The following is a 27,530-nucleotide window of genomic DNA, read 5'->3' as shown; positions in this document are numbered from 1 at the left end:
AAGGGCATATGTCAGCTCAGGAGAAAAGAGACGCTTCTTCAGGGTGCTGCTCTTGGGTCCCCTCCCACCACCTAGGGACCTGGAGAGCGTCCAGGAAGCAGGCGACTCGGCCCATCCGGGCACAGGGAGGGGCGCAGAGCCAGGCCCCGAGCAGGGGGGCCGGGCGTGGGGGAGGGGAAGTCGGGGAGGGGTATTATCCTGAAGCTGAGGGCAGCAATTACATAACAAACAAACCCGGGGCTCAAGCTGTGAATTAATCAAACCGCTGAAAATAAAACCTTCCTCTCAGGAACTTCAGACAAAAGAAATGAAAACAACCAGGCTGGCTGGAAAATAAAAGACAGCAGCACTGAAAGGGGGACAAAAGGAAATCAGACAATAGGGTGTTGGACAAAGGCAATAAAGCCAAAGGAAGTGTGACAGGCGAACAATGCGGGCCTGTGGGCTTCTGATCCCCGGCCGGCTCCGCGCCGCGGGCCCACACCCACTGCGCGCCACCGCGCCAGGCAGGCCGCCGGGTTGCCTCCTCGATCGGACCTGGGGTCCTGTGGGCGTTTTCCTCCCTGCGGTCCCAGCTTCGTGGCCTTCGGCTTCTAGCTCAAAGCCTTTCTCCCCACTGCAGCCCAGACACCCGGCGGCAGCCACGGGGTGCGCGATTCTGGGCAGGAGCCAGGGTGGGGCGCAGGGCTGGGCTCGCCCCGGCACCAGACTCTGACCCAGAGCCGTGGACTGGCTGTGCATCCCCCACCCCCACTCCCGACTGAAGGCGGAAGCCGAGGAGGTGATGATCTGTCCTAACGAACCCCAGGGCCGCACTGCCCGGTGCCCAGGCCACCTGCCACACCGCTGCTGAGCACCTGTACCAGGGCCAGTCCCAAAGGCAACGTGCTGCGTACAGAGTACCCCCCCCCCCCGCGCTTTGGAAGGCTTTGTATAAAAAACAATGTAAACCAGCTCTTAATAATTGGTTATTGATTACACGTTGAAATTTTGAGTCTGGATGCTGTTGGGTTAAATAAAATATATTGTTGAAATTCATTTCACCTGTTCCCTTTTGCACTTCCCGTTTTAGCTACCAGAAGACATTAAAAGCATATAGGTGACTCCCATTATATTTCTGTTGGGGGGGGCGTACTACACTAGAACATCCCCTCCCTTTGACCTTGATGGCCTTTTCTACCCACACTTAACCCCAAGAGTACCTCCCACTGGGCGTCAAGACTATCTATATTGGCGCCCCTGCCTCCTGGGGCTCCCAATGGCTTATCCTGGCCTCTGGCACAGCGCCTGGTGAAAAAGAAAATGGCTCCTGGTGACCAGCCAAGCTAGCTTGGAGGTGTCAGTCTGTTCACTGGGGCGTGGTACCCATTAGATAAGCCCGCCAGACCCTGCTAGCAGCCCAGACAAGGGCTCTTCATTCCCACAGGCGTCTGGCTGTACTTCAGGCACCGGGCCTTGGCTCTCCATTGGTCCCCTCTCTGGATCCATTTGTAGATGATGCAGAGTACAGGCTTTTGGGTTCAACAGCCTGGATTTAAATTCCTTCAAATGCCTGCCCTGCCGCCGTCTGACACCAGCTGACTTGTGCAACCCTAGGCAAGTTAATTAACTCTTTCTCCTAATCCATATAATGGGTATAATAACCCATCTCTCACTGTCCACGAAAATTCAATAACAGGGTGAGCATCCATTAAGTTATCACATGGCCCAGGATACTCCTGGTGCCAAGTAGTTGAGAGAAAACTCCTCTGGGGTCAGAAAGACCTGAGTCCATTTCATTTCCAACTCTGCTTATTTAATTGCCGACTCTGTGCAACCTTGGCCAATGATGTAACCTCTCTAAACCTCAGTTTCCTCTTCAGTGAAAGGGGAATAAAAAAACCCAGTATGAAGGGATGAGCCATCCATTAACACTTCAGACTTTAAGATATGCCTTTTTTCACATTTCTTGGCATCCTGAACTGGGCCTTCAAAGCACTTATCATAGTTGATAATGATAACCTTTACAAGTTTCCCTTATTTCTGACTGGCCTAACAGCCTGAGAACCCATCCAACCCGACCCACAGCAGTGTGAAAATATGCTTGTTTTTGCTCATCACTGTCACCCCAAAGTCTAGCACAGGGCCTGGAACACAGTAGGTGCACAATAAATGTACAACCCTCAGTATAATACAGTTCAGCAGCATAGCACAAGGCAGACCTGAATTATAATAAGTGACTGCTACTATTATCCTTATTAGATAGATGTTGCTCTCTCTGTGGTTTATCTCCCACGCCCCCACTGCCCACACCCAATTATCCTCAGCTGTCTCTTCCTTGACTCTAAACTCTCTGTAGGAGTGACCCAAATGCCCCAGTAACAAAGCAAGTACTTATCTTTTTGTTTTTACCTTGGGACAGGTAAGAAACATTGTCCATACCTTTTGAATCGAAAGACCCTGTTGGAGTCTTCCCTTAAGTCTCTTCTTTTCCAGAAACTAAAACAAACAAACAAACAAACATCCCTCAAATTCCCTTATTACCCCTTCCCTACAAAGCACGCTTCATGCTTCAATAATCCACATGGTTTTTCAAGAGATTTTAAGGTCAGCAGCCACACCCTCCCCTCTCCCCAGATGCCCAGAAGCCAAAGGCTCAGTACACAGGAGAATTACGGGGTGCCCCCGAGTCCACGCAGGTCATGGTCAGAGGCCACAAGCCCACAGGACACTCCAGTGGATGTGCTCCCATGTAGCCGATCTCTCCATCTCACCCAGCCTTACTCACATTTTTCACATGGAGAAACTGAGACCCACAGAGGTCAAGTTCATGTGGCTTGTTTGGGCAGTACTGCTTCAGGAACAGAATCAGAGGTCCTTCAACTGGTTGGGAGGCAGAACAGCATCCCTGCTCTGAACCTTCCTTCCCTTCTGGGGAACCTACTCCACATACTATCTGCTGCCTCTTCTCCTTGGCCTTATCTCACCTGAGCATCACCAGAGAGAGGTGAAGGTCCCTCGGGGTAGAAGGCTCCGGCTATACTCACCCTGGATGCCACAGAGTCTTGAGTCTCTGAGCTGATGACTGTGATGCCCAGGGGCCCCCAAGTCCAGTGCTGAGGACAAGGCATAGAGATGCCTGGTCTCCATGGAAGGCCAGTGGCTCAGAGCATGGCTCTTGGGTGACAAGGCAGACTACAGGTGCACACACACGGAGCCCCTTTCTGCCCAAAACAAATCACCAGCCACTTCCTCTCCCAATCAGCTATGGACCAGCCCAGCTGGATGGGAATCAAAGACGTTTTTACCCTCAGATCTTCCTCCCTCCACAACGACAGCCCCCACCCCTCCAATATCTAGATAGAGATAGAGATAGTGATAAATTCCAGTCATCGAAGCATGACGGGTGACTCAGACCCAGGGGTACAGGAAGACAGCCTGAACAGACAAGCAGACCCTCCAAGGAGGGCCAGTGACTACATTTCCCCACTGGGCACATACCGAACCCCTCCACTGAGACTCACTCCCAAGCTAGCCCTGAGCAGGTGGTGCGAAGGGACACTGCCAGGGAGAGAACCACGTGGCAGGGGAGGGGCAGAGCCCGAGTCCCAAGGGAATGTCACTTCCTTTCAAAGCCCCAGAGAGTTGAGAGCCTCAGGCAGCCCTAAACAATAGCCCGAGGCGTGGGTGCCCAGAACGGTGCCCCGGTGCCACATCCTGCCATTCTTCTCCCAGGCCGCACCCTGCCACCCTTCCTGGCTACGCCCGATCCTATCTCTGCTGTTTACTCAGAGCTGGGAGCTGGGCTGGCTGCAGACTCGGAACAAAGCTTTCCTGAGAGGCCCCCTCACCCTCTCCAGCCTCTGCGGGCCCTTGGGGGTATCAGATCCATGGCGCTGCCCAATCTGGTCTAGCCCAGCTCAAGGGGGAGGCCACAGCCAACACCCCTGGTCCCTGGGCTGTTTCTGGGCTGGCCAAGGCAGTAGTCACCTCGCAGAGCAGGAGACAGAGGCTCGCTGAACCTCGGGATTCCAGACCTCCAGCCTGCAAGAGGAGGCAGCCTCCCCCGCACCTCTGGCCCAGCAGCCCAGCTCCAGACAGGGCTTTGGCAGGTGCCAAGATTCAGCTGATGCCTAGCCCAAGGGCACGAAGGAGCTGGGGAGAAATTGGAGCTGTGATGCTCCCAGCCACAGCCCCATGTGAGTCTTCTCCCAGCCCAGGAGATACCAAGAAGAGACAGAGGGAAATGGCGCAGAAGTGATGTTGAGGTTCCCAGTGGGATGACTGCTTGCCTAGGAGGCCTGGGTGAAATTGAGAAGAGGTATGCGATGTCTCCAGGAGCCCCTTCTCTGGGGGCTCTCCTCCCTGAGGATCCAATGCTGTCTCCAGCCCCTCCCAAGCCCCATCAGCAGCACCCCCCACAGTGCTAGGAGGCAGCCACAGTCCTGTCCTTACCTCCCAGTGGCCAGGTCCAAACTTATGCCCTAGACAAGGGAGTTTCTGGTCTTCTGCACCAGAAGTACCCAGCCCAGAGCTGGCACTCAGCAGAAATGGTAAAGCTGGGGCCAACTGGCTTTAGGGTTAACCTTAACCGTAACCCTACCCCCCTCCTTTGGGGATAGCCCTGAACGTCAAACCAAAGGGAGAGGAGGCAAAAAAGAGCAGCAATGACAGCGCGCCCACTTGGCTGCGAGCAGTGGGCGAGGGGCTTGCCGCTTATTTCTCCTTCCCACCCAAGGCCCAGTGGAGGCATCTGAACTCAGGCCTCAATGATGCTCAAACCCACATCTTTCTGTCTGTTGGCAGATGCCCTGGCCACTCTCCCTCTCCCCCAGATGACAGGATCCGGTCCAACAAAGATAGATCTGCCACTGTCTTCACTGCTTACAGGATTCCAGTTGTTTTCGACTTGAGTTGTAGCCAAGAAAGGATCAGTCGAAAGAAACCAAGGGAGTTCCCATCGTGGCACAGCAGAAACAAATCCAACTAGGGACCATGGGGTTGCGGGTTCGATCCCTGGCCTCACTCAGTGGGTTAAGGATCTGGTGTTGCCGTGAGCTGTGATGTAGGTCACAGATGTGGCTCGGATCTGGCGTTGCTGTGGCTGTGGTGTAGGCCGGCGGCTACAGCTCCGATTAGACCCCTAGCCTGGGAACCTCCATATGCCGTGGGTGCGGCCCTAAAAAGACAAAAAAAAAGAAAGAAAGAAAGAAACCAAGACACTTTGGAAACTTGGGGGAAAGACTCAACTTCTCAAAACCCTAGTTTCTTCCTGTGTCAAATGGAGATTCCAATACCTACTTTATGATGAGAAGGTAATCACGAGCTTAAAGATCTGGTACAGAATCTATGTTTAGGGAAGGAGATGGGAAAGAAACTTAATTAAGCAAGAAAGATGTCCCCCCTCCCCACCCCAGAGCACCCAAATCAGGACACCCACTCTGCCTCTCTCCCCAGCAGGCCCAATACATCTCTGGCTCTCCAGATGTGACCCTTTGGCATTGCTGGGTGGCATCCTGATATGGCTAAAAGAAACAGGCTTTATTGGCAGCCAGATCTGTGTTTGAAGCCTGGCTTTACCATATACTACCCGTGTGATTGTGGGGAAGTTTCAGTTTCTTCATCACTGAAATAGAACACATAAGGGATTCCGGCTGTGGCTCAGAGAAAACAAACCTGACTCTTATCCATGAGGACACGGGTTCCAACCCTGGCCTCCCTCAGTGGGTTAAAGGCTCTGCTGTTGCCCTGAGCTGTGGTGTAGGTCAAAGATGTGGCTCAGATCTGGTGTTGCGGTGGCTGTGGTGTAGGCTGGCGGCTTCAGCTCCGATTCAACCCCGAGCCTGGGAACCTCCATATGCCTCGGGTGCGGCCCTGAAAAAAAAAAAGGAACAAATAATAACCACCTCATAAAATTATTGAGAGGACTGGATAGAATGTTTTTTTTTTAAAAAAAAAAAAAAAGTTTGGTTGCTGAATGCTCCCATGGCCTTTTAGGGACACCTCCCCCACCCCTGCATGGCCAAACACACATGAGACCCCCACCTAAAGGACAACTGGGAATGTCATCCTCTTCCTTCTCCACCTGTCTTCTGTCGGTCTTCCTCTCTTTGGTGCTGTTCCACTACCCCGCTTAGGTTGTTTGCATGTTCTGTCGGTGTCCCCCACCACCCTGAAATCTCCCCCCACTGGTGCCCACACTGAGCACGGCACCCAGGCCCCACACAGTGCACACTGAAACCCCAGCAAACCCCACATACTCAGCGCCACTGCCGACCTGGCCAACTGCACCCCCCCCACACCCCCAATCTTCCTTTCTCAGGCCCATCAGACCTCACAGCTCCTCTGTTTCCTCCAGAAGCCAGAGCTGAGAGGGTAAAGTGCTGTTGTGTGAACCCCTGTGGTCCCCAGCCAATTCCAGGAGGGGACGGGAAGGTGGAAACTAGAGGGATGACCACAGAGAGGGACAGGACAAGTGGGAATGGCCTGCTGGCACCAGGCTGAGTGAAGGCTCATCTTTTTTTGTTTTGCTCTCTAGGGCCACACTCATGGCATAAAGAGGGTCCCAGGCTAGGGGTTGAATCAGAACTGAAGCCACAGCAACGCAGGATCCAAGCAGAAATCTGCGACCTACACCACAGCTCACGGCCACGGCAGATCCTTAACCCACTGATCGAGGCCAGGAATCAAACCCACAACCCCATGGTTTCTAGTTGGATTCGTTTCTGCTGCCCCACGACGGGAACTCCTGAAGACTCATCTTTGCAGACATCCCTCTTGCTGGGGCTGGCATGGGCTGGGCAGCATTTGGCTTCTGCTTGGTGACAAGTCTGTGCCATGTGGACAAAGCTCTCATGGTCTATGGAGACAGAGAGGCTCTGGAGATGCGCACAGTTGATTCAGACCCAGCAGCCCTCTGACTAGCTGCAGGGACAGGCCGACGCATTCAACGCAACCTGCCAAGCATACTACTTTCTTTATTTGTAAATGCGACAGTAATACATACTCAGGAGTGCAGTTGTGAGAAGAAAACAATGTAACACAGGCAAAGGCCAGTGCCTGGACACAGCCGTGCTAAAAAGCTGTATGACCACGGGTATGTCGTGGTCATCTGGCGCTGGGGTGATGGGTGAGGAGTGGAGAGACAGTCTAAGTGGGAGCCCAATGAATATTTAAGATACACCTCAAATTCTTAACCTCTGAAGGAGACCAAGAGCTACTTCTCATGGTTGTGGGAGACTCAATATAAGTATAGTCTGTTAAAATATACGTATAAAAATACATATATGCATTCTATATAAAATACTTAGTGCAATGCCTGGTACAAAGCATTGGCATTTAGTACTGTAACTGCGATCGAATGGATGAATGAATGAATGCTTGTGCTACCAGCCAGAGCACTCAACCCCCCAAGCCAGTGAACATTTTGAGGCCCCTTCTGAAGCTATTTCAAATATTGGCCTATGGAGTTCCCGTAGTGGCGCAGTGGTTAACGAATCTGACTAGGAACCATGAGGTTGCAGGTTCGGTCCCTGCCCTTGCTCAGTGGGTTAAGGATCCAGCGTTGCCATGAGTGTGGTGTGGGTCGCAGACGCGGCTCGGATCCCGCGTTGCTGTGGCTCTGGCGTAGGCCGGCGGCTACAGCTCTGATTTGACCCCTAGCCTGGGAACTTCCATATGCCCCGGGAGCGGCCCAAGAAATGGCAAAAAAGATAACAACAACACAATAATAATAATTAAAAACTATCGGCCTCCACATATTTGGGAGTCCACACTCCCCTCTCAAAGTCACCTCCATGGTACATGCTGGTGTCCTGAGGGCTCAGGAAAGTACCTGATTCCTTCCCTAGCTCTTCTTCCTCTTCCTGCCAGCCCACCCACTGCGAGGGCAGGGGAAATGGGGCAGCAATTGAGATGCGTAAGAGGTACAAGAAAGAAAGAGGAGTCAGTAAATGCCAGTCACCAAGAAGGCCACCAGGCAGTATTGACATAGCAGGGCACATCTTGACCCGGAAGGTTGGCACGCAAATAATCAGCAAAAATACTTGGCCTCATTCTTTCCTTTCCGGGCTGTACCTCCTTAAGGCTCCATAAAAGAGACACCTTGAGAGCCGGTCCGGGGGCTTCCAGGGGGGTCTGAGCATCCAGCTCCCCAGCTTGAGCAGACCACGGAGAAATGAGGTGGCTGGCAGCACTGCGGTCATGGCAGCCGGGGCCCGTGGGCACTGGCCTCACTGTTGGGCACCCTGCTCAAGCTGGCTGCTTCCCTCATGGCCTCCCCACCCCCCACCCCTGGGGGTTCTGGGTGGGACGCCACCTGTGCCTTGTGAAAACCTAATCACCACCATCTCCCCCAAGACGAGCTTGCTCATCGGAAACCCCAATTGAGCAGCTCTTGCACAAGAAGCATTCATTCTTCCAGCGAACAAAGTGTTCCGTTCTGTTTCTCTGCAAAGGCCATGTTTCCTCTGCCATTATCTACCCCATCGGCAGCCAAGCCTGCCACAAAACACAAGATTTCTTCTTTCTTTTTGTTATTTTCATCGCCCCCTTTATTTATGGGTCGTTGTTTTTTCTTGGCTTTGGCTCCGTTTCAAAAGGGCAGGGGAGCAGAGGGAGGAGAGCAGTATCATAGTCTCTGAGTTTATCTAAAATGCTCATGAAACGACCCCTAAAGCAGGCAGCCTTGTCCCCCAGTATGCCTGGAACCCCAACTTCCAGCAGCAGCACCCTTTGGAAACTGAGACAGGACCACTTCAACCAAGAAGAGACCCAGAGCTGGCAAAGGGTTGGATAAAGCATGATTCTGAGAGGGATCTTGACATCTGGAGCCCATAATGGTAATTAATAAGAATAAGAAAACAACGGTGATGTTCAAAGTATTTAACAACAAATCACAAGCACTAGCCAATTAGATGGGACTCTTGGGACAATCAGATAAGTTGGCAGATGCCCACCACCCACACTCTGGTGTGTGTCAGCTGAAGACCCCCTCTGATCACAGCTAATATTTTCTGATTATTTTCTATGTGCCCAGCCCTGTCTGAATCACTTTTATTTCCCTGAATTTATTGAATCTTCACAATAACCATCTGAGGTAGATGGTATTATGGTTTCTCCATTTTACACATGAAGAAATTGAGGCACAGAGGTGATTTAAATCTGGGCAGTCTAGCATCAGAATCCACCTCTCAACCAGACAATAGGAATCAAGCACCTAACTCAGTGTCATCTACAGGGATTAGCTCTTTTAATTCTTCCAACAGCCCCATGAAATAGTTACTATTATCATCTCTGTTTTCGCAATGAGGACACAAGGGCTTGAAGTGAAACAACTGCCCAAGGTCAGAGCCAGTGAGTGGTGAACAAGACACCAACCCAGAGACTGGCTGCTGAGTCACTTCTTTGCCTTGTTTGAGGGCCCAGGAGCCATGAAAAATCATCTCCTGGAGCCTGAATCACCTACCCCCACAGCCCCAACCTCTGCCGGGCCACCACTGCTCTCATGATAGGCGTCAAGGGACCCAGGCGGGTCCTAATTCAGTTGACGTGAGAAAAGTCAAAGGCAAAAGCCAAATGAGAGACATCAAACGATTCAAAGCCAGTGTCCTGGGAGTCCCCATCGTGGCTCAGTGGTTAATGAACCTGACTAGCATCCATGAAGATGCAGGTTTGATTCCTGGCCTTGCTCAGTGGATTAAGGATCCAGCGTTGCTGTGAGCTGTGGTGTAGGTTGCAGATGCGGCTTGGATCCTGTGTTGCTGTGGCTGTGGTGTAGGCTGGCAGCTACAGCTCCAACTGGACCCCTAGCCTGGGAACCTCCATATGCCACAGGTGCGGCCCTAAAAAGCAAAAAAAAAAGCCAAGGTCCTACCACAGCATCCTCTGAGTGAGTTTCAGGGTGCAGGGCTACCCCAGCCCCTGACCTTCCTAAGAGCTGTCACCTCTCCTTTGTTCCCTGGCCATCCTTCCCTGCCCTCTACTCCAGCTCCCTTAGCTTCCTACCAACAGCATCGAGTAGAGCTATGCACTTCAGAGATCCCTTAACATATGTACCTAAAGAATAGTTAGGGGTCATCTTATTTTCTTCCCAATTTTTTCTGACTACACAAGGAATGTATGCTCATCGCAGAAAATTCGCAAAATTTAGAAAAACATAAAGACAAAAAAAATTAAAGTCACCCGTTTCCCATCAATCTAGAGGTGGTGACTGACAACAGTTGGGCATGTTTCTATCAAATCTCTTTTCTATGCATAGTTTTCTTTCTCATCACTCAGCTCAGCAGCAAGCTTTTATATTATCTCCCCCACCCTAACTTAATAGTATATCAGGGGAAGTTATCACGTTACTAAAACTCGGAAATTATTTTAAAATTCTTTATAAACGTCATTTGTAATGGTTGTACATCTCCCTCGGTGGCTGTACGGTAATTTACTTTACCCAATGCCTGTGGTTAAAATGGTTCAACTCTTTAAATCTCACATGACTGAAATCTCCTCTTCACCCCCAAAATCATCCACCCTCCAGACACTTCTGGTGGGTCAGGGCCCTTCTGCTCCTATGACAGATGGGAAGGAAAGGGCCCTGACAATTAGCAGACAGAACAAGGTAGCAGAAGGACCTCACCTGCCTCCTCTTTTTTATTTTTTGTCTTTTTAGGGTCGCACCCATGGCATATGGAGGTTCCCAGGCCGAATCAGAGCTACAGCCACCAGCCGACACCACAGCCACAGCAATGCAGGACCTGAGGTGCATCTGCGACCTAGACCACAGCTCACGTCAACCCCGGATCCTTAACCCACTCACTGCACGAGGCCAGGGATCGAACCCGCAACCTCATGGTTCCTAGTCGGATTTGTTTCCACTGTGCCATGACGGGAACTCCTCCTGCCTCCTCTTGATGGGACAAATAGCAAAGGACAGAGGATGGAGGCGATGACGAAGGCCCAGACGTGTGGGGCCAAGGCCTGACTGCTTCTGCAATGGGGAAGGCATGTCTCAAGGTTTCTGGGGGCCTGACTTCCCCTTGAAAAGATAAAGAATCATGATGAGATGCCACTCCACACCCATTAAGAGGACTATTATTAAAAAAGAAAAAAGAAGTGTGGGCAAGGATGTTGGACAATTGCTGGTAGCAATGTAAAACGAAACAGCTGCTATGGAAAACGACATGACGCTTCCTCAAAAACTACAACAGAGAATAGCCAGAGGATCCAGCAATTCCCCTTCTGGGTGTGTACCCACAGGAAGTGAAAGCAGGACCTTGAAGAGATGCTCTTCACCCGGCTCACATAGCATTACCCCCAATACCCAGAAGGTGGAACCACCCAGGCCTCTATGGAGGGATGCATGGAGAAAATGTGATTCACAGCGGAATATTATTAGCCTCGGAAAGGAAGGAAGTTCTGACACACATGCTACAACAGGGATGAACCTTGGAACCATTATGCTAAGTGAAATAAGCCTAAGTGAAATAACAGACTGATACTTCTTGATTCTGCTTATAGGAAGTACTTGGAATAATTAAATTTCTAGAGATAGAAAGTAAAATAGAGGTTAGGAGGGGCCGAGGAAAGGGGCCAAGGGGGAGTTGTCGTTGAATGGGTACAGAGTTTTAGTTTGCGATGATGCAAAATTTGAGTCTGTGGAGGTCCTGTCGTGGCGCAGCAGAAACAAATCCGATTAGGAACCATGAGGTTTCCGGTTCAATTCCTGGCCTCCCTCAGTGGGTTAAGGATCCGGTGCTGCCCTGAGCTGTGGTGTAGGTCGCAGATGAGACTTGGATCCCACGTTGCCGTGGCTCTGGCGAAGACCAGCAGCTGCAGCTCCGATTGGACCCCTGGCCTGGGAACCTCCATATGCCACGGGTGCAGCCCTAGAAAAGACAAAAAAAAAAAAAAAAAAAAAAAAGCAAAAAAAAGCTCTAAAGAGGAAGATCTGAGCTAACTAACAGAGAGGGGTGAGTGGGGTAGGAGCCTCCTGCAGAGGGAAGGAGGGAATGGAGCAGCAGCCCTCCCAGGTCGCAGAGCCACCCACTTATTCCACAGACGCTGCCTGCCTTGGGCCACCCGAACTGTCCTTTTCCTCCAAAGAGCCACCCATCCCTAAGGTTCATTTGATATTTCTGTTTTCTGTCACTGGTGCCTTTACTGGTAAACATTCCCCCAGTTGCCACTTACCCACTTACACATCGGAGGGTTTCCAGCGTCTCTAAGAGCTGCCTGCGGGCGGTGGCCACGCCGACGGCAGTCCTCCACAGAGAACCTTAGAGATTTCCCAGGGAAACTGAAAAAAAGCCCCTGGCATCTCTGTCCATCTTTGTCCAAAGAGGAAGAGAGATGAGCGTCCCCTCCCCTGCCCTAGCCTCCCTAGGCCCTCCCTCTGCCCTCATCGTTGTTGTTGGGCCATCAGAGCTGCTCGGCTTCCCTTCCCCCACAGCCTGTGTCCTGACCCAGGGGGTGAGGGTCAACGATGGGGTCACTAGAGGCGCCCAGCTCAAAAGGAGCTCTCTGGCTTAGAAAGGAATTTAACCCTCTCCCTCCCAGCTCGGGACTATCCACCCTAACAGACCTACCTGGATGGCAGGAACAAAAGTATGGCAGCCCAGAGGATAATTCTGAGCTCACAGGAGAAACGAGCCCTAGACTTGGAGGCAGAAGGTCTGAGTTTGACCCCTAGCTCTGCCGCAAGTTCAGGGTGCAATCCTGGGCAAGTCTTAATTCTCTGAGCCTCAGTCTTCCTATCTGGACATTGGGAGTCAAAATACACACCACCAGATTGCTTGGCGCCTCAGCACAGCAATTTCCTAAATGTCAAAGCACAATGTCCACTTGATGGTTTAGAAGGCCCCATACAAGGGCAAGGATTTGGGCGCCTCTAAGTCACTGTGGGGCCTGGATCACACCACCTAACCTTGCAAGGTCTCAGTTTTTCCATTTGCACATGGAGCGTATTATGACTTCTCTCAGAGATAAAATTTTAAGTCACGGAGGGCTCCAAAGCCTTTGACGCTGTGGAAATACAGGCACCATGAAGGCCCTTGGTTTCCATCTTGAGGCTGTAGCCCAAATCAGCAGTAAGAGGGTGACAGCACCTGCCGTTTTCCCAGTGAGCACAACAAGCAGAGCACCTCAGATATTTTTGGACTCAATAAAACCCCCCCCTTTTTTTAGGGCCACACCCACAGCACATGGAAGTTCCCAGGCTAGGGGCTGCAGCTGCTGGCCTGCACCACAGCCATAGCAATGCAGGATCCAAGCCACGTCTGCGATATATACCCCAGCTCATGGCAAGGCCAGATCTTTTAACCCACTGAGCAGGGCCAGGGATTGAATCTGCATCCTCATGGCTACTAGTCAGGTTTGTTACCATTGAGCCACGACAGAAACTCCCAACAAAACCCCTTTTATAGTTGAAGCACCTGAAGCTAAGCAGTAGAGGCACAATCCCACTGAAGGCCCGCCTGACTCCAAGTCCAAAACCATAGCTCGAGGACCCGGGTGAAGAGATTCCATCCCCAAAAGGACTCCCAACCTAATTAGCCCTCCTCACTGTGGGGGTGGGTGTCGGGCGAAAGCCTCTACTTCCAGCCAGCCTCCTGCAGGCAGCTCCTGAACGCCCAGAGTCCAAGGGTTAGTTAAAGGCTGTCTATTACTCTGAATTATTAAAATTTAGCAGCAGTTGGGTTTGGTGAATGCAGTGATTTCATGCTTTAAAGTGATCCCAACTCTGGAGTTCCCATTGTGGCTCAGTGGTTAACAAACCTGACTAATAGCCATGAGGACGCTGGTTTGATCCCTGGCCTTGCTCAGTGGGTTAAGGATCTGGCGTTGCCGTGAGCTATGATGTAGGTCACAGATGAGGCTCAGATCCGGAGTTGGTGTGGCTGTGGCAAAGGACAAAAGGAGCCAAAGCATCATGTCTGCCATACCTGGCAATACCCTGCCTGTGGCTAGTGCCATGAAAAGTTCACTGCCTTTTCCAGACTGCTCCCCAGCACCAGCTCAACAGGGTCCACACACTGGGGTCCGTGCCCCAGCCCACCTCCACCCCACACCCCATCCCTGCTCCAAGCTCCTGGAACACTTGAGGCAGCAGCTCTCACTCTTGTTTCTTTGAGTGCGTGGGTCACTCTGGTAACAGAATAACCACAGCAACAAGAGCAGCCAACACCTGGATAAGACTCCTCTGTGCCAGACACTGTCTGAACCCTCTCCACGTAACCCTTTTTTATGTAATTCTCTCAGTACCAGGTATGATTGTCAGCTGTATTTTATAGTTGCGGAAGGTCAAGCACAGAGAGGCTAGGTAACTTGGCCACAGTCACACAGCCTATCTCTGGGCCAAATCTGAAGGAAGAATATGGTGGGAAGCTGAGAGGGGTCTCGACAAAGTCTGTCCCCACCACACACTGCAGAAGTGCTCCTCCTCATGTCCCAAATCCCACAGAGCCATGCTCATGACCCAAGGGAGGAGCTGGCCCACATCCAGCCATCACACCCCAGCACAAGTCCCAACAACAACCACCACAACGGCCACCATATTAGCTCCCACTTACTGGAATCTCCTACACTCCAGGCCCTGTCCTGAGTCCTGCAATAGATACATGATTTCATTGAATCCTTTTACCTTTGGGAGGTAGATATTATTCTTTTCCCACTTTGTGGGTGAAGAGACTAGGCTCTAAGAAAGTTCTGGTATTTGCCGGGAGTCACACAGCTCAGAAGAAACAGAGCTAGGACTCAAACAGGGATCTCTCCGCCTCCACCTTAACCCAGCCTCCCAAACCAAGCGCATGGAGAAGGAAATGTCTCCATCAGTCCTGGCACCCACGCCAACTCAGCCGAAAGGTCTGTTCCCACAACGCAGCTCAGTTCCCCATGATCCTGTCTCACCTCCCTAGACAGATTACGGCTTCCTAGTGGGCAGGGTCTGGTCTCCCCCGCAGCCAGCCTCGCCCAGTGCCTTCCCACAACGAGGGACTGGTAGAGCTAATCCATCGCCTGGGTATCTTACTTGTTAAAAATTATATCAAACCACTACCTTTAAAAAAGACATCCAGAGATTAACAGCCATCAATCCTGAACCAAATACATTTGCTCATGCATCGAGAAATGGCACACCCATGGAAGGCTGGCCGTGCTCACGCACTTGAGCTCCTGCGGGACCAAAGCCAAATCGAATGTGGGTCAGAGCAGACCAGGAAAAGGAACATTCCATCCCTCGGGCTGCCAGCCTTGGTCCCACACCCCCACTTTCCGCCCCAGCAGGGCTGCTCAGCCTCTGAGCTGGTAGCTTGGTCACCGTTGTCCCTACAGCACCTGGTGCAGAGGTGGCCTACTCACATCTGTCTTAGCAGGACACAGGGTTGCCAGGAGCCCGAGTCTGGTGCTGGGCCCAGGCTACGTGCTCTGTACACACTTCATGGACGTATCTGTGCTGAATCAAATCTCGGAGTTCATCCTTTCATGAACCCCTGGCAAGAGCCTTGAGCCAGCGGGGGAAGAGGATGGCAGTCCATAGAACAGAGGACAAGGAACCCGCCTCAGGACTGAGTGGCCATCAGCTGTGCGAGGATAATAATAAGATAATAGTCCAAACCTCACAGCTGGAAACCAGGCCCATTCTCACTGCCCGACATCCCTCTCCCCCACCACCCAACGCCTTGCATTCTCTGCCCTGGCTCTTTCCACAGTCCCACAAAAGCTTCTTATCTTTCCAGAGAGTCTGCCTTTCAACAACCATCCAGCGGCACCAAGTCTGGAGACATGGTTGGGATGCGCGAAATGGCCACTTGAGGGGTTCGCTCTCCCCGAGGCAGCCTGGGCTCCTCTCAGCCACGAAGCCGAGGCCAGGGATCAGGCATCACTGTCCCTGACCCTGAGAAGCCCCCCACCAACCCAAACCAACCCTTTGGGACCTTGGCCCGCTGGGGGATGCCGACACCCTAGAAGAATGGTTCATGTAGCTACTTCCAGCCAAAGCCGAACAGTTGGACGGAGAATGTTGGGAAATCACAGAAAGAAGGAGACCAACTTACGTGAGGAGTGGATGGAGGAAGGGGGCTTGCCTCCAAGAATGCAGACTGGTGATGGGTCCAGGGAAGTGTGGAGGCCAGCCTGGTGGAGGGGGTGCCACAGGTGCTGCTCCCGTGCTCTCCATCATCTTCCGGACCCCACACACAACAACCTGCACACACACAGCCCAGGCGCCCGCAGAGCTCTATCTACTGCCCCGATCTCGTGGCCGCTGAGCTAAATTCCACCAGCTCAGCACTTTTGCAGAAAGGGGGTTGTTTTGCTTGTGTGCCATTCTTTCCACAGCGGTGGTCATCTTGCCCGCTCCCCCTCTTCCGGGGTCTTCTCTCACCCCGCTGCTCTCCTTTCCTGGTAGGCGTTTTCCCAGATCTGGCCACCTCGAGAAACTCTGCTCTGAGGGTCACTGCCCTGACCCCATTTCACAGAACAAAATCTGGGCACCATATGGGAGGGGAGTTCACCCCTGTAAGAGAAGCCATTTGGGTTCCCATGGGGAAGCCGTGCCATCCAGAAGGGCATCTCCCCACCCAGGGCTGGGCTCGAACTGGCTCCATGCTAAAGCTGCTCCCTAGCACAGATTAAGGCACCGCACAGTCAATCAAAAAATTGTTGACCCGGTCGTCTTTCCTGTCCAACCTCTCACCACGGCCCTAAGAACCTTCCCCCAACCCTGGGGAACAGAATGTGCTTGGCTGCAGACCTGGTTGTCATAAATTGCTAATAACAGATTCTCAATCTGAAAAACAAAATAATAGAAGCCCTGGTTCTTCCTTTCTGCTCTTCTCATCCCCACCGCTACTTCCTGCAAGGTCAAGAAGAGAAAGAAATGCTTCCTTTGGTCACAGTCAGAGAGCAAAATCTATTTCTCAGGGGCTCACTTCTCCCCACCAGCCTTGCCCTATATGGGCACAAAAGCCAAAGAGACTATATGGGATATGGCTTTGTTTTCCAATGCTCTTCCTTGTCTCTAATCGCGCTCTATGCCCAGATTTATTGAGCACCTGCTAAGTGCCAAGTTCTGGGCACCCGCGTGTGAAGGTGCCCTGAGCCACGTTCTCAGGTAAGGGGACCCCTGGGGAGCAGCAGCGAGGATGAGCCTGTGTGTTCCCGCTAAAGAGCGACGGGGGCCGCCCTCTGTGCTCACCCCAGGGAAGGCGATCGATAGTAGGGCTGACCTGAAGCTGACCCTCGGTTCCCCTCTGGCACCTGCCCTCTGTGAGGGGGTTAGGGGTACAGAGAACAGGAGTGAGGCCAGACAAGAGCCAAAAGCCAGAAGCAGCCATCTTTGAAAAGAACAATAGTAAAAAGCAAATCTGAATGTGCCTAGGGAGAGATTATAAAATTGTGTTCAGTGTATTGGTTGGATGCAAATTATATGTAAATATGCACATGGCCCTTGGAAAAATCCCAGTGTTACTGCTGCTTTTTCTGCCTCTCTCTTACTCGGGAAGTTTTCAGGGCTACCTAGAGGCTCTCTGGCCAGGGGGCCCGAGGACTGTCCCCAGCCCTATCTCCCTGCTTTCTGCGCTCCCCTTTGGGGAAGCTCACCTCACCATGAGGATGCCTGAGGAACATGAGTACAGAGGAGAAAGAGAAAGTGGGGCTATGCTTATGCTGGGCATGGCCAAGGTGGCAGGTGAGAAAGAAGAAAAAGATGATGGTCTCTGCCAAGGCAAATATTCTTCCAGATCTGGACTCAGCACAGGATAGCTGGAACTGCCAGAAAACCCAGTAGGCATTCCTCAATGCCCCTAAGCTTTTCCTACCACCAATTCCTAAAAGCTAGTGACAGCATGGCAGAGCAAGCAACCAAGGGACCCTGCCACAAGGTCCCAGAGTGGGTTCCCGGTTGTTCACCAGGCTCATTTCTTCAGACCCACAGTCAGTGTGGAATGAAGAGGTTCCACCACTAGGATGAGCTCATGACTGAATCTCAATTTTCTCATCCACAAAATGGGGCATTAGATACTCTCCGTCCTTCCTAACTGACAGGGTTTCACGTGCGCCCCTGAGATGAGCTGTGTGGAAGGAGGTGCGGCGTGGAGGGTACCACCAGATGCAGATGTGGGATTGTGACCGTGTGACTCCACGGCTGGACTTTGAAACTGCAACAAAAATCACCAGGGGAGCTACCATCATCCTCATCCGACTCTATTGCCACCGCAACACAGCATTCCCGTGTTATCCCAGGAGGGGTCCAAATGATTCTTCCCAAGTTGCAGATGGGAAAAGCGAGGTTCCAAGGGCTGGAGTGACAGGCCTGAGCACACACCGTCTAGGGCCTTGGTTTCCTCTGGTGCCCAGTGGCCCCGCCAAAGCCAGCACAGAATAGACGGCCCTGGAGGGCTTCAGCTCTATGGGAAAGGCCGGATGGGGAGCCCCACTGCCTGCTGCGTAGGGAGCAGCACCTGGGGTGCAGCCACTGGAGATCAGCTCCCTTAACTCGGTCCAGCAGGCCCAGTGGTGCCCTGGAAAGGCTGCCAGCTGAGCTCTCTGGTCCTGGGTCTCGGGCCTGACTGACCTACTACCCCAAAAATGGGCAGCCTGGCCATTACCGGTTGGAAAATCATGGAAGGAAGTAGACAGACAACTGTTTCCCCCTTACAGATACAGAGACCAAGGGCCAGAAATGTTGATAGCACTGGCAAGACCACACAGAGAGCACCCCTAACAGTTGCTGCTGACTGGGCCACTGCAGTGTCTCAGCATTTAGCCTATCCTTGCTCTCCACCCCCGGTCCCCATAATAACTCTGCCAGAGGGGAGATGCCATTACTCCAGTTATGGAGGAGAAAACTACCACTCCAAGAAGTCAGCTAAATGGCCCAATATCAAGATTCAAAATCCAAAAGCTTCAAATGCAGAACTTTCTGACTCAAAAATTTCAAGGTGGAGTTCCTGTTGTGGCTCAACGGAAACAAATCCAACTAGTATCCATGAGTATTTGAGTTCAATCCCTGGCTCGGGGGGTTAAGGATCTGCCATTGCCGTGAGCTGGTTGCAGATGAAGCTCAGACCCCTCGCGGTGCAGCTGCTGTGGTGTAGGCCGGCTGCTGAAGCTCTGATTGGACCCCTAGCCTGGGAACATCCATAGGCTGCACCTGCGGCCCTAAAAACAAACGAAAAACCCCTCCATGGTGTTTCCACTGAAACATCCTACTTCTCTGTAAATCGAAGAATATGCCAGAGCGAGTGAGACTGAGTTACCCAGGCCCTTTATGGCCCAGCCTGGCTGCCCTCCAGCTGTTGCGGTCTCTGACCACAGTACAAGTGCAAACAGGTGCCTTTACACCTCTGGCCTGCGACTCACATGGTGCCCTTCCTACCTTCTTGACCAGAAAACACCCATACCTCACTCGAAGCCCAGCTCCGTTATGAATCACTCCATTATGAATCACTCCCTATTAATCGTAGAAGAGGTGACCTTCCTCCAGGGCATTCCAAAGCCCTTGGACACCTCTGGTCTTTAGCACCTGATGGGGCTGCAATTATTTGTCTCCCTGTCTGCTTCCTAGGCTCTGGCTAGATTTGAGCCCCTGATACTCTCTCAGGGACAGGGACAATGATAGCCTTCTCTCCTGTCTCCCTTACTAGATATCAATAGGCATCCCACAGGCACCTCTTCGCACATTTAACCATCACAACAGCCCCACTAGGCCGTAACTATTATCACCCCCGTGTTACAGATGCCGAAACTGAGACTCAGAGAGGTTAAGTTACTTACTCCAGACCACAGAGGCAGTCTGGCTCTAGGGTCGTCTGTCCATGCAGGTACCATTTGATTCCTCCTTTTCTCCCCCATCCCTGCTGCAGTGGCCGGCACATGGCAGGTGTTCAGTAAAGTTTTGAGGGAAGTGGGTTTTGCTGCACCCCAGCTACTCCACCCCAAATCCCACCTGGAATCCCTTGGCCCAGGTCTCCCTACTTCTCCCCCCACCTTCCATTACTCCTGATATTTGCTGCTTCTTTCTTCCAAAAAGCTCCAGGTCCTTTTCCTATCTCCCATCCATTTTTTATCCATGGTACCCCAGCAGTGGTGAGGGTCTTTTTTTTTTTTTATTACTCAATAAATCTATTACATTTATAGTTGTACAATGATCATCACAATCTAGCTTTATAGGATTTCCATCCCACAACCCCAGCGCATCCTCCCACCCCCTGGGTCTTTCTGTCTTTCCAGCAGGAAACTGACACTCAGAGGCCTTGTGGCCAGTGGATCTGTTCAGAGGGAGGGCTCCTGCCTCCCGGGCTAGTGCCTCGTAGGGACTGGTCTCCGCCTCAAGCACGAAAAAAACAAACACCAAGATGCAAGGGAGTCTGGAGGTCAGCACCTGCCCTGCCCTCGTTCCCAGCACCCCCTGGCTGACCTGGCCACTGGTCTCAGGGCTGGGCCTGAGAGAGGGGGGGAGAAGGCTGCTCCCCAGGGCCAGGGAGGAGGAGACAAGAGGTCCTTTGTGTCTGCAGTGCTCCTGAGACACCTGTTCTCCCTCCTGCCTGCCTGCGGCCTCCCTCCCTCCCCGGCCAGCCTGTGTGCGGCCTTGTTTATCCTGCAGCCCTGGCAGCCAGACCCAGCCTGCTCCCAGCGTGGGGCTCGGCAGCCCCTGCCAGCACCTGCCTGGTCCTGGCAGCCCTGGAGGCTGCCGGCCAAGCACAATCACCCCGCTGTTGACACAGTTGTTGATTTTCAGGAGGGCGGGGAGGGAAGGGAGGGGAGGAGAGACGTAGCAAAGGCATTTAACACCAGCCTGGCTAATTAGCAGTTGGCCCTAGCAATCCTGCACATCCCCGTCCCCCCAACCCACCGAGGAGAGGTCTGAGCTTCCGATCCCTGGGCCACTTGGGCCACAGGCCACAGGCAGCCCCCACACACCCCATGCAGATTAGTGCACCCCCAAAACCCATGCACCCCATGCTGGCACACACAACTCATAGCTGAACGAGGCCTCCGGGTGCCAAGAGCCACTCAGACTAAGCCATTCAGTCTTTGAGTGCCCACTAATCACCCTCCCCCCAGAGTCATGATGCTCCAGGGTCCTTGGTGAGGGACAGGACCATCTGATATGCCCTTAGAGACGCAGGTGGGGTCCCTGGGAGAGGGGGGATCTGCCCTTACAACCTGCTCTGGTCTCTGACTTGCTGTTGACAAGGTCTCTCCTCACTCTCCAGTTCATGATGTTTCCTCTTACAGGGAGCCTTCCCTGACTGCACAGATCTGGTTGCAGTGCCCCTTCCTGAAGCTCTGATGCTCTGCAAACCTCTCCCTGTACCTCCAAACCTTCACTTTTGTCAGTCTAATTGTTACCTTCCTGAAAAACGATATAGGGACTGCGCTGGTCTCGCGGCTCTAGCATACAGGGCACTGCTTTGAGGCAGGTGCTCCGCCTATACCTGCTGAGGGGGGGTGGGGGTAATGGAGCAGCCCCCTTCGGCCCAAACACCTACCCCCCCTCTCCCCCAAGTTCCCGCTCTGACAATCACCTCTTGGGTTGATAAGGCCTGGTGGCCAGTTAAAAGGCTCAAGGACTTCAGGAATTACCTGTTAACCTGCCACCAGCATATCCATGTAGACTAGTAAATCCAATTAGCCAGTCATCTCGGATAAAAAGAGCACGATTTTTTTTTTTTTTTTTTTTTAGAGCAGCACCTGCAGCATATGGAGGTTCCCAGGCTAGGGGTCAAATTGGAGCTGTAGCTGCTGGCCTACACCACAGCCACAGCAATGCGGGGATCCTTAACCCACTGAGCGAGGCCAGGAATCGAACCCGCATCCTCAAGGATACTGGTCAGGTTCATTACCACTGAGCCACAATGGCAACTCCAGAGAGCAGGATTTGAAAGACAAGGGATGAGTGAGTTTCAATGATGGGAGAGGGATAGGGGATGGCAGGGACATAAAGAAGATCCAGTGGGTGAAAGGCCGGCAAAAGCACCTGGGGGAGAGGTTGCTGTCGGGTAAACCTCCACACCTCCCCAGTTCCATCTCTGACAGCTTCTAACCCCAGCCCGCTTTGCCTCAGGAAGCAGGTCTTGGCACCTGTGACCAATTATCCAAACAGGACTCTGCCTCCACAAGGAGGGTGGTACCAGTCCAACTCTCCAGGCCCCTAAACTGCCCAACGTACACATACCCACACTCACACCCAAGCCCTCTCCTCAGTTCTGGTTCTCCAGAAAGGGGTAACAAATAACCAAAAATCACCTCCAAATTGGGGGTCTCAAGTTGAAGAGTATGGATCTAAGGCCAGGCAGAGCTGGTAGAAGAGAAAGGAACTTACATTATGAAAACCACAGGTCCCTAATGCTCCGAACCAGTTTCGAAAGGGCCAGCATGTACAGTTGTACAGCCCGTGCACTGCACAATTCCAAGAACCCCATTCCCCCAGACTCATATACTTACGACAGCCTGACAGAGAGCAAATGCATCCCTAGACTTCCTCAGCTACTTCCTCTCCTGCTACTACCTACCTCTACCCCAGGCAAGATGAGACAGATCCCCTTCCTCTGCTCCCTGCATGCTTTCCTGGCGAGGGTCCCTGTGAGTGACAGCTGAGCCCTTCACCCCAACTAAGAGAAGAGGCCTCCTTCTCCCTGCCCCACCAGCCCCAGCTAGGAGACCCCACTGACTCTCCACCAACTCTTACCCTGCCACTTCTGTCCTTCTTCTGCCCTCACCAGGGTCAGATGCCCCAGTGGTACACATATGGTGAAAAGGGGGGTTTGCAGTCCCAGCTCATAGGGACATGGTGGGAGGAGACTGCACGTATACAGAGGGAAGGCGGGGTGATCACCTGCACCCCGGGCGGACTGGAATTGAAACCCTAACCTGTGTGCGCACCAGAGGCTCTGGAGAACTGAAGCTCAGGGAGGAGGGATTGCCCCCAGTCCACTCTCCCCTTGCCTCAGTGACATTGGTCTAATGTCCCCACAGTCTCCTGTAGATGTGGGGCTCCCAGAGGTGCTGCCTGGTTCCCCAGGGGTCAGTTTTGCTGACCGAAGTCTTCAGGGTACAGGTCCCGCCTGGCCACTTACACGTGTTTACCTGCGCTTACACACACACACACACACATGCCAGCAGGCCCTCCATTCCCCCCCACACACACCTAAAGGGGAGCCAGGCAAGCTAGAGAAATGGCAGGGGCTGAAGAGGCCCCTCCCTTCTGCTTTCAACAGCTCCGCGTCCACTCCCCTCTCCCCTCACCCCACTGGCCTCCGACTGTACCAGCACCCAGGCTTGCTTCCAGCCCCTCCCTACTAACCTTTTATTCATTCTTCCTTCCCCACCCCACCCCACCCTTCAAGGGACAGGCCGGAACCAAAGCCTCCCAGGGACGGGTGAATGACTTCAAGATCCTTCAATAGGGCTGGGGTGGGGGTGGGGAAGCAAGTTTCCAGAGCTTCACACCTCCCAGAGACAGAGAAAACTCCTCACCTGCCCTCCAGGTATGCACAGGGCCTGCCAGGCAGGAGTTAATTTCTTTTGAGTCAGCAGAAGGGCAGCTTAAGCCAAGGCTCACTCCCTTTCGTGACTCCTCCCAGGTGCCAGGGCCAAAGCGAGAGGCCTCTGGGCCCAGTGTCTGGGCAGCCCACCCCAGCCCAAGGCCCACCAGGAGGGTCCATGAGCCTAGCCAATGGTCCTCCTGAAAGGTATCCGTCCAGAGTTACAGGCTTCTGGTCACAGTGCCCCTGGTACCCCTCCTGCCAGGGACCCCTCTTTCTGTGGACTCTTCTGCTGTTGGTCCAGCCTGGCCTCCTGGTCTTCCAGAAGAAAAAACACTGACCGCTTTTTCTGTTTCACTGTCTGGCCCTTCTCGTTACATTTTAAAGCCTTTCCATGCTGATTATACAAGTAATACACATTGTTGTGCTACTTTTAGAAACCACAGAAATATAGGAATAAGAAAATAAATATAAGCCACAATGAAAACAAAGCAGAGGTCAACAGAGGATGTAGGTCTGGGGGTAGGCCACCCCCAGCTGCTGGAGCAGAGAAGGGGTTCTGCTTACCCCTGGACTCGAATGGACCCTCCTGCACCCTCATCCTGGACTTATAAGGAAATTGCCCCACTCTGGCTGCTCCTTCACATGGCTGGACCAGGGGCCCCCAGGGCACCCACCTCTGCCCCCCGCCCCCCTGCTCAGCCCAGGACCTGGGATTGCAGCGGGACACCTCTGGCCCTGCCAAGGAGCAGGACCCGGCCCTGAGGTTCCCACCCCCTTTGTGGGGGGAGGGGAGGGGCGGGGACCAAGGCCCTCTGGGAACGAGTTCCCACCCCATCCCGTTCCACAGGCTGCACATTCCATTCCGAATGGAGCAGGGGGCGGGGAATGGGGGAGGTAAGGCCGAGGGGAGAACAGTCTGGCCTCCTCTGGGGCCGATCCCCCAGGGAGCTCCAGGCCTGGCAGGAGCTCAGACCCAAACACCCGGCGAGAAGGGAGCCTGAGAGTTCCTGCCCCGTCTGCAGCCTCTTCCTGTCCCCCTTCTCCTCAAGCCAAAACATTCTGCCTCGGCTGGGTCCCCAGAAGACCCTGAGGGACAAGATGGGGGGGCGGGGGTAACACTAAACCCTTCCTCCCCCAAATCCCCGGGGCTGCACAGGAAGCTTCGCGCCAAGGCCATTTAAATGCTAAGGCCACCGAGGGGGGGAGGGGAGTCTGACTGCAGCATGTACCTAGAGAACTGAATTCTGATTTGATGGCATGGGTTAGGCTTCCCAGAGTGACAGAATGGGCCTGGGTAGTGATGCCGGTTAAGTGAAAAGGTGGCAGCTAGAGAGACGAAGCCCACTTCTTCCTTCCTCGCCATGCCCAACACACCCCTCCCCTCGAAAGGCACTCCTGGGAGTTCCCATCATGGTGCAGCAGAAATGAATCCAACTAGGAACCATGAGGTTGCAGGTTTCATCCCTGGCCTTCTCAGTGGGTTAAGGATCTGGCGTTGCTGTGAACTGTGGTGTAGGTTGCAGAGGCTGGCAGCTACAGCTCCAATTAGACCCCTAGCCTGGGAACCTCCATATGCCATGGGTGTGGCCCTAAAAAGACCAAAAAAAAAAAAAAAAAAAAAAGACACTCCTGGCTGGAATCTTCAACCTTTGGGTACAAACCTCACCCCTGCTGCTCTCCTGGTTTGTCCTGTGCACATTCTGAGAGGCTGAGAGCTGTGCCCAGGGTTGAATTGGCCCACAGATGACCTTGGGTGCAGGCAGAGGAAACCCCAGGTACTTCCTCCTCACCTCACAGCCTCTGACCACTGTCCCCCTAGACAGAAACCAAAAGAACCCACAAGGGCCTTCACCACCATGAAGCCTGAGCAGAGCCACCAGTCCCGGGGGTCTCTGGCTAGGTTCTTGGATATGGTAGGCACTTGAACACCCTTACCCACCCCTACTATGGTCGGAGGGAACTACCATATCACTGAAGCTCAGAGAATGTATTTGAATTTTAAAAGAAACAGTCATCCCAGATCAGACAAGGTGGCAGAAGCTGAAGGTGGGCCCTGCTGAGCTGGCCTATAACTAATCTCCTGATCAAGTCTTCCCAAGGAGCTGGAAAGAAGACTAAGAAAGGGGCAATCAACACGAGGGTCACCTCCCCCTCAAATGAGGGGTCACCCAGGCAAAGAACCCCATCCAGGACATGCCTTCCTGGTTGGAATGGGGGCAATAAGAGAGATGACAGGAGGTATGAAAGCGACCCTCTGTGGATCCTGGTCCCCCTCGTGACAGGCACTGTGACAGCCTTCCTGGCTCACATACCCAGGTTCCAGGAAGGGGACTCACGGAGGGTGAGGAGCACAGCGAGTTCAGGCAGGAGTGAACCATCTTAAGCAAACACAGAGCACCAAAATAATTCCCATTCAAAGCATGATTTACTGTGGGCTTGGTCAGCCCTTCCCAACCCAGAGTTCTTTTCAAAGACACAGCTTCAGCCCTGAGGAAGGCTGGGGAGGGGGGCACAGACACAGCTGCACTTGAATTCCACTTCTTCCAGTGGCATCAGCTTCCTGGCCACCTACCCAGGAAGCTGTCCAAAGAGGGCCAATCTTGAAGCACCCACCCCCAGGGAGGAGGAATCAAGTGTCAGCCTCTCCAGGGCAAGGACACCTAGATCCTCTGGAGGAGCAGACCTAGCTCAGGCAAACTCAGACCCTTACCTTTCGCGGAGCGCTGCTGCAGACCTAATCAGATGTGAGCCTCCTCTATTCTAAGGGGTAAGGATTGCTGTGATTGTCCCATTTCACAGATGAGGCCCCGAGATGTTATGTGATGAACATCTCTCCCGCCTCTAAATCCCTCTTACAGTACATATCATGTTGCCCCGAATCTGCTAATCATCACAGGAACAAAATGTTCAGGAGAGTAGTCTCTAACTAGGAGGAAAGATGGAGTGAAGATGTGGATGGAACCCAAGACATTTCCAAAGCTGAGGCAGCATCGGAAACGGTCGTCATTACTGTCATCAAAACATGTTAGGAGTTCCCGTCATGGCGCAGTGGTTAACGAATCCGACTAGGAACCATGAGGTTGCGGGTTCGATCCCTGCCAGTGCTCAGTGGGTTAAGGATCTGGCATTGCCGTGAGCTGTGGTGTAGGTTGCAGACGCGGCTCGGATCCTGCGTTGCTGTGGCTCTGGTGTAGGCCAGTGGCTACAGCTCCGATTCGACCCCTAGCCTGGGAACCTCCATATGCCGCAGGAGCAGCGCAAGAAATGGCAAAAAGACAAAAAAAAAAAAAAAAAAGTTAAAAAAAAATATATGATAAAGTTGTTAGAATAAAGTGTCTTTAAAAAAAATAATAAGGAGTTCCCGTCGTGGCGCAGTGGTTAACGAATCCGACTAGAAACCATGAGGTTGTAGGTCCGATTGCTGGCCTTGCTCAGTGGGTTAAGGATCCAGTGTTGCCCTGAGTTGTGGTGTAGGTTGCAGACGCGGCTTGGCTGTGGCTCTGGCGTAGGCCGGGGGCTACAGCTCCGACTCGACCCCTAGCCTGGGAACCTCCATATGCCATGGGCGCGGCCCAAAGAAATAGCAAAAAGACAAAAAATAACAATAATAATAATAATAAGCCACAAGGTATTACTGTATAGCAGAGGGAACCTTATTCAACACCTTCTAATAACCTATAATGGAAAAGAATCTGAAATATATATATATATATATATATATATATATATATATATAAAACAGCCTTTTTGCGGGGGGGCACACCTGTGGCATACGGAAATTCTCAGGCTAGGAGTCAGATCAGAGCTGCAGCTGCCAGCCTACACCAAAAGCCACCGCAACCTGGGACCTACACCACCACCTAACGTCCACAGCAATGCCGGATCCTTAACCCACTGAATGAGGGCAAGGATCAAACCTGTGTCCTCATGGATACTAACTAGTCAGATTCATTTCCCCTGAGCCGTGACGGGAACTCTAATATATATATAACTGAATCGCTCTAGTATCCACCTGAAACAAACACAATAAATCAACTAAATTTCTGTTAAAAAAAGAAAAGCTCGTGTGAAAAA

The 27,530-nt window shown here is 52.6% G+C and overlaps 1 protein-coding gene across 1 annotated transcript in view; it reads right to left on the bottom strand.

Moving 5' to 3' along the window:
• The window catches only part of SOX13 (SRY-box 13), a 35,181-nt gene extending 16,171 nt beyond the window's left edge, over positions 1–19,010 (bottom strand). The window contains 1 exon segment of the mRNA XM_021063210.1: positions 16,020–19,010. Coding sequence (XP_020918869.1) covers positions 16,020–16,144 — 125 coding nt within the window. The 5' untranslated portion in view covers positions 16,145–19,010.

Source organism: Sus scrofa, chromosome 9 (assembly GCF_000003025.6).
Source record: "Sus scrofa isolate TJ Tabasco breed Duroc chromosome 9, Sscrofa11.1, whole genome shotgun sequence".
Lineage (NCBI taxonomy): Eukaryota > Metazoa > Chordata > Mammalia > Artiodactyla > Suidae > Sus > Sus scrofa.
This window is presented reverse-complemented; position numbering and strand designations above follow the sequence as displayed.